The sequence below is a fragment of the Pseudophryne corroboree genome, chromosome 8 (assembly GCF_028390025.1).
Source record: "Pseudophryne corroboree isolate aPseCor3 chromosome 8, aPseCor3.hap2, whole genome shotgun sequence".
In the NCBI taxonomy this organism is placed as follows: domain Eukaryota; kingdom Metazoa; phylum Chordata; class Amphibia; order Anura; family Myobatrachidae; genus Pseudophryne; species Pseudophryne corroboree.
In genome coordinates, this window is record NC_086451.1 from 249,268,847 (window position 1) to 249,278,508 (window position 9,662).

The 9,662-nt window shown below is 43.2% G+C and overlaps 1 protein-coding gene across 1 annotated transcript in view; it reads left to right on the top strand.

Moving 5' to 3' along the window:
* The window catches only part of MAGT1 (magnesium transporter 1), a 112,733-nt gene extending 104,862 nt beyond the window's left edge, over positions 1-7,871 (top strand). Inside the window, exon 10 of the mRNA XM_063937172.1 lies at positions 5,575-7,871. Within this exon, the coding sequence (XP_063793242.1) occupies positions 5,575-5,590 (16 nt within the window). The 3' untranslated portion in view covers positions 5,591-7,871. The remainder of the gene's footprint in view (positions 1-5,574) is intronic.
* Positions 7,872-9,662: the final 1,791 nt, after the last annotated feature.

A 9,662-nucleotide genomic window follows, 5' to 3' on the forward strand; every position in this document is an offset into this window, starting at 1 on the left:
CAGAGTGATTGACATGAAGTGGACGTTTCTGGGTGTCAACTGACCGTTTTCAGGGAGTGTTCGGAAAAACGCAGGCGTGGCTGGGCGAACGCAGGGAGTGTTTGTGACGTCAAAACAGGAACTGAACAGTCTGAAGTGATCGCAATCGCATAGTAGGTTTTGAGCTACTCTGAAATTGCACAAAAAAACTTTTAGCAGAAGTGCGAACGAAAGGATCGCAGAGCGGCTACAGCTAAAATACACTCCCAGTGGGAGGCAGCATAGCTTTTGCACGGCTCCTAAAAACTGCTAGCGAGCGTTCAGCTCTGAATGTCCACCTATATATAGGACTCTGCAAATTTTATGGTGGAAGCCATAAAAGAAATCAGATTGCTCCATGCACGCACCACTGTCATGTCTGCATGCAGGGGCCTATGGCTACATCAGTGGACGGCAGATGCGGATTCCAGAAAGGGGGTGGAGAGCCTACCTTACACAGACGAGGCCCTGTTCGGTGACAAACTGGATATGTGGGTATCCAAGGCTACGGTGGGTAAGTCTACATACATTCCTTCCGCAGCGTCTCCCCCAGCTAGGAAGGCCTATTCTGCTCCGACTTTGCAGTCCTTTCGGACAATTTTTTTTTTAAATATAGCAAAGGGTTCTTCAAAGGCGATAGAGGTAAGCCCAGAAAACAAGCAACTGCAGGTTCACAGGAACGGAACTCCGGTTCTGCTTCCTCAAAACCTTCAGCATGACGGTGGACCTCTCTGCCTGGAAGACGGGCAGGTGGGAGCCCGGTTAAAAGATTTTAGTCACTTATGGGCGACATCATGCCAGGATCCCTGGGTCAAAGAGCTCATCGCCCAGGGATACAGACTGGAGTTTCAGGACCTCACAGATTTCTTAAAGTCAGGCTTACCAGCTTCTCAGGAGGCAAGTATAAATTTACAGGATGCAATTCAAACACTGATACAGACTCGGGTCATTGTTCCATTTCCACCTCCGCTACGGAACAGAGGGTATTATTCAGACTTGTTTGTGGTACCAAAACCGGACGGTTTGTTGAGACCCATTTTAAACCTTAAATCGTTGAACCTGTATTTATGGGTGTTCAAATTCAAGATGGAGTTTCTGAGAGCGGTGATCTCGAGTCTGGAGGAAGTGGACTTCTTGGTGTCTCTAGATATCAAGGATGCATACCTTCATATCCCGATCTGGCCGCCTCATCAGGCTTATCTCAGGTTTGCCTTACAGGACTGTCGCTACCAGTTCCAGGCTCTGCCTTTCAGCCTCTCCACGGCTCTGAGGGTGTTCACCAAGGTAATGGCGGAGATGTTCCTCCTCCGCAAACGGGGAGTGAACATAATTCCATACCTGGACGATCTGCTGATAAAAGAACCATCCAGGGAGCGGTTGTAGGACAGCATTGCCCTCTCAACTCTGCTTCTCCGGGATCACGGGTGGATTCTGAACCTACCGAAATCTCACCTGGAACCAACATGGAGGCTTCCGTTCCTGGGGATGATTCTGGATACGGAAGTACAGAAGGTATTCCTTTATTTGGAGAAGGCAGTGGTGATCCAGTTGATGGTGCGGGATGTTCTCAAACCAACCCGGATATCTCTGCATTCGCCTTCGAGGAAAGATGGTAGCCACTTACGAGGTACTGCAGTACGGAAGGTTTTCACGGCTGACCCTTCCAGCTGGACCTGTTGGACAAATGGTCCTGATCGCATCTCCACTTGCACCAGAGGATTCGTCTGTCACCAAAAGCCAGGATTTCTCTTCTGTGGTTGCTCCAGATTTCTCACCTAACCGAGGGCCGGAGGTTCGGGATTCGAAATTGGATTCTGTTAACCACAGACGCAAGCCTCAGAGATTGTGGAGCAGTCACCGAGGGGGAACACTTCCAAGGAAAATGGTTGTCCGGAAACCATTCTTCAAATCAACATTCTGGAACTAAGGGCCATATACAACGCCCTTCTACAGCCAGCACATTATTTTTTTTTTTTTTTTTTTTTAAGATCAGGCGATCCAGCTTCAGTTGGACAATGCGACAGCGGTAACGTACATAAACCGACAGGGCGGAACGAAGAGCAGAGCAGCAATGTCAGAGGTAACACGGATTCTACTCTGGGCAGAAAGACACGCTGTGGCGTTGTCTACTCCCGGAATGAAGATCGCAGACTACTGGGAAGCAGATTTCCTCAACAGGCACGACCTCCACCCAGGAGAGTGGGGCCTTCACTCGGAGGTGTTCGGGTGCATGGCGAGTCGGTGGGGAACTCCACATATCGACATGATGGCCTCTCGTCTCAACAAGAAACTCTGGTGGTATTGTTCCAGGTCAAGAGACGCAATGGCAGTGGACGCTCTGGTGGATCCATGGGCCTACCAGATGGTGTGTGGTTTTCCACCACTTCCATTGATCCCAAGAATTCTCAAAAGAATAAAAAGGGAAACGGTTCAGGCAATTCTCATTGCTCCCAGATTGACCAAGAAGGGCTTGGTACACGGATCTAATGGACATGCTTCTGGAGAATCCGTGGCCTCTACCTGTCCAAGAGGACCTTCTGCAACAAGGTTCGTCTATGAAGACTTACCACGGCTACGTTTGACTGCTTGAAAGTTGAGCGTCAAATTTTAGCCCGGACAGGAATTCCGGACAGGGTAATTCCTACCCTGATCCAAGCCAGAAAAGGGGTAAGGTCTAAACATTACCACCGGATTTGGAGAAAATGTGTCTTGGTGTGGAAACAGGAAAATTCCTGCGGTGGAATTTCAACTGGGTTGTTTTCTGCTTTTTCTGTAGTCTGGTGTGGATGTGGGCCTACTCCTGGGCTCCATAAAAGTCCAGATTTCGGCCTTATCCATTTTCTTCCAAAAACAGTTGACATCCTTCCCTGAGGTTCAGACGTTCTTAAAAGGTGTTCTGCACATCCAGCCTCCCACGGCACCTAGGGATCTCAAGATGGTGTTGCAGTTTCTACAATCTGAATGGTTTGAGCCTTTACAGGAGGTTGATGTAAAGTTTCTTACGTGGAAGACCGTCACATTGCTGGCCTTGGCTTCGGCAAGATGTGTCGGAATTGGGGCGTTGTCTCACAAGAGCCTCTGTTTGATTTTTCATGAAGATAGAGCTGAACTCAGAATTCGTCAGCTATTTCTTCCAAAGGTGGTGTTTGCGATTCACATCAACCAGCCTATTGTGGTTCCGGTGCTTACTGACACCTCTTCCACTTCAAAGTCCCTGGATGTTGTGCGGGCTTCGAAAATCTATATCAAACGGACAGCTCGTCACAGAAAATCGGACTTGCTGTTTGTTCTCTATGATCCCAATAAATTTGGGTGTCCTGCTTCAAAGCAGTCTATTGCTCACTGAATCAAGCTTACTATCCAGCATGCTTACTCTACGGCAAGAGAGAAAAAAAATGTATACAGGTGCGCTATCAACAGCTGCTGGTAGTGGGGTGGTCTGGGTCCCCGATAAAAATTAAAAATAATTTATATAGAGGGTTATACGAGTGCTGGCTTTTTGTTAATAAATAGAAAGTAAAACTTGTTAATAAATATAACACATTTATTATGTACAAAGTGAGTAATAAAAACAGTATAAAATCACATCATATTTTACAGTGCCAATAATAATACAGCCACTGATCTCCCGATTTTCACTTATGGCTAGGGAAACCTTGAAAATTAATTAGGACCCACAGTCTATGACAGATGGTTATATCTAGGTCTGTCATTTTTACCAGTAGTGTTGGTGGGAAAAGCTGTTGGAAGAAATTGGACTCCTTATAGGATTAGCTGGGATGTCCTTTATATGCTGAAGATATCCAATAGCTGCTGAACGATGAAAAGTTGGTCGGTGGTGTAAAGTATGTCCAGCTTCCTCAGGTGATCCTGAGGAAGCTGGACATGCTTTACACCAGCGAAACGCGTTGAGCCCTTACGCCACTGATGCTATAACTGGATGCAATCCGTACTATTGGCACTATTTGGGAACTAGCACCTACACTGTGACCTACTTTTCATCGTTCAGCAGCTATTGGATATCTTCAGCATATAAAGGACATCCCAGCTGATCCTTAAAGGAGTCCAATTTCTTCAACAGGTCTAGGTACTCCAGCAGTTGGACATTCTCTCAGCATTAAAAGGACATCCCAGCTGATGAAATCAAGGGACTGCTTTTCCCACCAACACTACTGGTAAAAATTACAGACCTAGATATAACCATCTGTCATAGACTGTGGGTCCTAATTAATTTTCATGGTTTCCCTAGCCATAAGTGAAAATCAGGCGATCAGTGGCTGTATTATTATTGGCACTATAAAATATGATGTGATTTTATATTGTTTTTATTACTCACTTTGCATATAGTAAATGTGTTATGTTTATTAACAAGTTTTTACGTTCTATTTATTAACAAACAGCCAGCGCTGGTATAACCCTCTATATAATTACTCTACGGCAAGTTTGCCGGTTCCTAGATCTGTACATGCCCACTCTACTAGGTCGGTGGGTTCTTCCTGGGCGTCTGCCCGGTGTGTCTCGGCCTTACAGCTCTGCTGAGCAGCTACTTGGTCTGGTTCGAACACGTTTGCCAAGTTCTGCAAGTTCGATACTTTGGCCTCTGAGGACCTTCAGTTTGGTAAATCGGTTCTGCAGGGACCTCGGCACACTCACACCCGGTTTGGGAGCTTTGGTACATGGTGTATGGTACTGTTGTGGACCCCAGTATCCTCTAGGACATAAGAGAAAATAGGATTTTAATTACCTACCAGTAAATCCTTTTATCATAGTCCTTAGAGGATACTGGGCACCCGCCCTGTGATTTTGTTCTTCCTGCACTGTTACTTGGTTAAGTAATGTTGGTTCGGCCGTAGCTGTTCCTGTTTCAAGTTTGGTTAGCTTGGCTTCCTCTTGTTGTGTGTGCTGGTTCGGAATCTCACCACTATCCTTCTCTCAAAGTATGTCCCTCTCTTCGGGCACAGTTTCTAGAATGAGTCTGGTAGGAGGAGCATAGAGGGAGGAGCCAGTGCACACTATTGATTTCTTAAAGTGCCCAAGGCTCCTAATGGACCAGTCTGTACCCCATGGTACTAATGTGGACCCCAGTATCTTCTACGGACTATGAGAAAAGGATTTACCGGTAGGTAATTTAAAATCCTATTTTTTGAGCAATTTTTGGAAAAACATATTTTTTGGAATGTTTTGAAAATCTATTAACTGCCTGAGACAATTAGATTTTGGTACTTGTGAGCATACAAAACCCTGAGGGTTCTTGAAAGCCCAAATCCTTATTGCAAACTATATAAAATTCAAGATTTGTAGTCTGCTTTGATGTTCCATTTAGTATACATAGTGCAATAAATATTGGGAAACCTAAAGGTAAGAGAAATTCTGTATGGTTTCAGTTGATGTGGAATGACCCCAGTGTAACATGGGTGGTGATATGATAGTATAAAAAGCAATTTCCTGCCCAGGGGAATGGGCAGATTTACAGTTAAAGTTTTCATAATGGCTCCCTGTCTGTTGTTCACTACAATATGAAAATGTGTTATAATTTTATTTTATTTTTTTGAATAGCTTTCTCATGACATAGATGAAATACAGATCAACTGACATGAAACTGGAGCCATTGGAAAGAAACACAGATGATAGTTCATGCGACTCCTTCTTTTAAAACTTCTGCTGAGGTTTAACAGCACAGATTGTGCCACCCAGGGCACCTTCTGCAGTGAAGGATTAATTCTGAATGAGATTACATTTTTATGTTGGTAACCAGGAACCAAAGACTTAATGCAGTGCCTTAGTCAAATGCAGTAATACCCCACTTATCCCACCCCTATCAAGGTACAGTTAAAAGTACTTTTTCAGTTTTCATAACTCCTTCCAGTGCTGCTGAGTCCAGAACATGGCCGGTGAGGTTTCATTTCTGTATTGCTTCACTCCTACCCAGTACAATTTATGCATAGGATGTGAATCCACCTGCAAGCCTGGACCACAGTGTTTTGTTTTTCCTTTATTCCTTCTGCTGTCATCATACGCTTAATTTGGATAGTTTTATTTTTTAACTTGGTCCTGTTTTTATAGGTGATATAGAATTCTCTCACTCCTTTCTTTCTTTCTTTCTTTCTTTCTTTCTTGCTCTCTTTCTTGCTCTCTTTCTTGCTCTCTCTCTCTCTCTCTCTCTCTCTCTCTCTCTCTCTCTCTCTCTCTCTCTCTCTCTCTCTCTCTCTCTCTCTCTCTCTCTCACACCAGATCCTTAGAAATTGTTTAAGTTTAAAAGCACAAACCATTGATTTCTTCTATAAAAAAGAAATAATAGACCTTGAACCTTTCTCTCGGTGCAAACTTGGGAAATTCTGCACCAGCAATTGATTTATATTGAGTTCTTACATGAACTGCTTCTTTCTTACATTTAAAAGTCTTGATTTCCATTGTAACAGGTGACCTATGAAGCCACAACTTTCACAGCTCTACTTGCATTTCCAGATTCCTTTCTACTGGTAGCTAGAAGTAGCACTTTGTTACTTTATGGTAACAAGATGATATTGGGATGTGATAAAAAAAAAATATAAAAATTGTTTGTTTTTTACTTTCAAAATGTTCACCCCATTTATCTTACATGGGGTAATATAAGGAAAATGTACTGTACATGACAGCGAATATGCAGTGTCTAATGGCATGATGCAAGTTTACGTGTTCAGTTTATTAGACAGTCAGTAACACACCTATAACTGACACTAACATGTCCCGTTCCACTCAGTAGAAGATGTTCTGCTCTTGTCATAGTAACCTGTCCTGAGTAATTCATTTTAAACTAAAAACAAAACCTGTTCTCATTAATTATTTGGGTAATGATTGAGTGGAAAATTGAGAGCAACATTTTGTATCCGGTGAATGGGATCCTTTTTGGAGGGACATCTATACTCCATTTATATGAAATGTATGTGTGCTTTCTACTTTTGTTGTCCCTTTTTATTTCACTGTGCTGAATCTACTTGAATGATAAGCTTGCATAACCAGAAACAATCACTCAAAAGTGCCTGACATGTAGTTGTGGCTTGAAGGACTACGTTTATGCCATGTCCTATTGGGTGACGACTGTGCTAGAATTTTTGTTTATTTACAGAAAATAAATGAATACCTATCCTTGTACAATTGTGCATAGTATTTCAGGACAGCCTTACAAATGTATGGTAATTGCATGCAGCTTCAAATAATACTACTTTGTATTACAATACAAAGAATGACTTTTAGAACTCATTCACACTTATGCAATGGGGGAAAGTAAGATGCATGAACTGATGTTTGTCTTGGACATACGTTAGTGATGCAGTTTACGTGTCTTTTGATTATTGCACAAACTATCATAGTGGTTGCGCACTTTACACATGAGTATTGGGTCATGCCAGGGTGTACCATTTCAAATGCACTATTTAAGATGTCAGAACGCAGTGGTGGAAACTGGCCCATGAGAAATTTTAAAATCCATTTTAATATGGTTTTCAGGCATTAATCAGCAGCTGAAAACCGAGTGACGTGGATAGGTTTTAATAAGACTGCAATGCTCATATGCCCTAACCTGCCCTCTGCTTTCTTTTATCTTGAATCACCCAATCTAGTTAACTGAGATTACAGGCTTGCCAACATGACCTATTTCAGCAGGGAAGCGTTATAATTTACAGTAGAATACCTCAGGTCCAGGGGCACTTCCTTTTCATGAAAAGGAAGCGATGTGCCTCTATGAAAAAATGTTTTATTCAGACATCAATATTCCAGGTTAGTAGAAGAATAACGAACCTTGCATTCTATTTACATTGCGGTGTATTTTTGGTTGTTCAATAAAGAAACAAATTGGGGTCACCACCTTCCACACATTTCAGGTCTGAATTTCATGTTCTTGTCTGTCTATTGCTGCATTGTATTTGGTGTGTATGGTTTATAATTGTGGTTTGTTTCTACTTAAGATATCACTTTAGGGGTGGACTGTAAAACCTTCATTGTATAAAGGTTTGTCAGAAAGCCGCTGTTTTTCTTACAAGATTATTATCTGAAGGTCAGATAGCTCTTTGACTTAAGCACAGTGCTAGAATGGTCGGTGGAGTGAATGGTGATGGTACAGGTCTAAAACGAAAACATCCTGTAACTGAATAAATAGGGAAATGACAACTGAAGTGATTACTGAATTTCTCCGGCAGGGTCCACAGGTTATCCACAGGATAGCATTGGGATATGATGACGCGACCGCTGATTTGCACCAATCGGTCAAAGCTTTCCGCCTCTCTGCATGCAACGGGCCCGTCCATGTATCCCCGCCTCCTGGCTCAGGCAAATCAATTTTTTGTTTGGTGCTGCAGGAGCTGGACCATGGTCAAATAGGCTGCTGGTTTTTAGCAGACATAAGCTTTTTTTATTTTATTTTTATAGTCTTACTATTTTTTTTTGCGTGATCTTTCTAAAAAGCCTCTTATCGTACCTTAGAAAGGGTCGCTTCAACAACTCCTCGCCGGGTTGTGACAACGCTTACTGACGTGTACAGTGCTGTTTCTCCGGGCGTCTGTGTAGGATGTACTAGCAAGTGCAGCAGACGTTACCAGGCTATGACTGGAGCACGGGGAGAAGGTAAGGCATTGGTCCTGCTTAGAGGGGAAACAAGGACACAGCAACGCTGTTTTGGGAGGAGACTACCAAACAGTCGCTGACGGGGCTGCCACCTAGAGTGCACCAGGGCTTAGGCCCTAGGTATCATAGGCTCCAGGGGTAGTATGAGGCCGCAATCCCTAGGGTTCTTGTCAGCAGTGGGGAGTCAGACGCTTCCTTGGTCGTCCCTCCCCCGGTTCATGACCATGTCGGGAGAAACTGAACTGAGTTCCCGCTTCCATCTGAGACGCTGTGTATCTAAAAGGATCTAGTCGCAGCATAGGCGACTGTGTGACTGGTGTCTCAGTGTTCACTTGGGCGTCTCAGTGTTCACTTGGGCGTCTGTGTTCACTATAGGTTCATGGGGTGAGTGTACACTATTAGTGTCTGGATCCACTCGGCATTCACTAACGTATTGATCGATCCTGAAAGCGGGGTGAAGTCTCCCTGTATCCCACTCTCCTGAGCCTGGCAATAGAGCACTAAGTCGCTATCTACCCTTGAGTACGAATAGTTGGATAAGTGCTTCATGCATATGAGTCTGTAAACTATTGCTGCTGTTTTCTCGTGCGACTGAATACGGGTAAAACTCCTATATAAGGTAATGCAGTAATATGTTTCTCCTACATACTTGAAATGTATTTGTAGTTGATTATGTGCTCATATTGTTTATTATACTAATGTATAAACTGTGACTGCTAGTGTGATTGCTGACTACTATAATTCTGTCAGTTTTGCTCTGTATCCGATCCTCAATGCTGGTGCAAAGCAAGGTAGGGTTGGATTGTGTTGGAGGAAGAGAGATGCAGATGCACACTCTTAGCACTAAGAACACTGATAGTAAAAATAATTTAAATAAACCCTCACAATTAACATGGAGTATAATTGAAGTTCTTAGCACACATTTGCGCAAATATGCGGGCCAGGTGACTTCATCACATGGGTCCCTAACATTCCTAATACTATCACATTCTATAAATTATTCAGGACTTACCTCTAAATAGGGCCTTATCAATGTGTGATCTGAA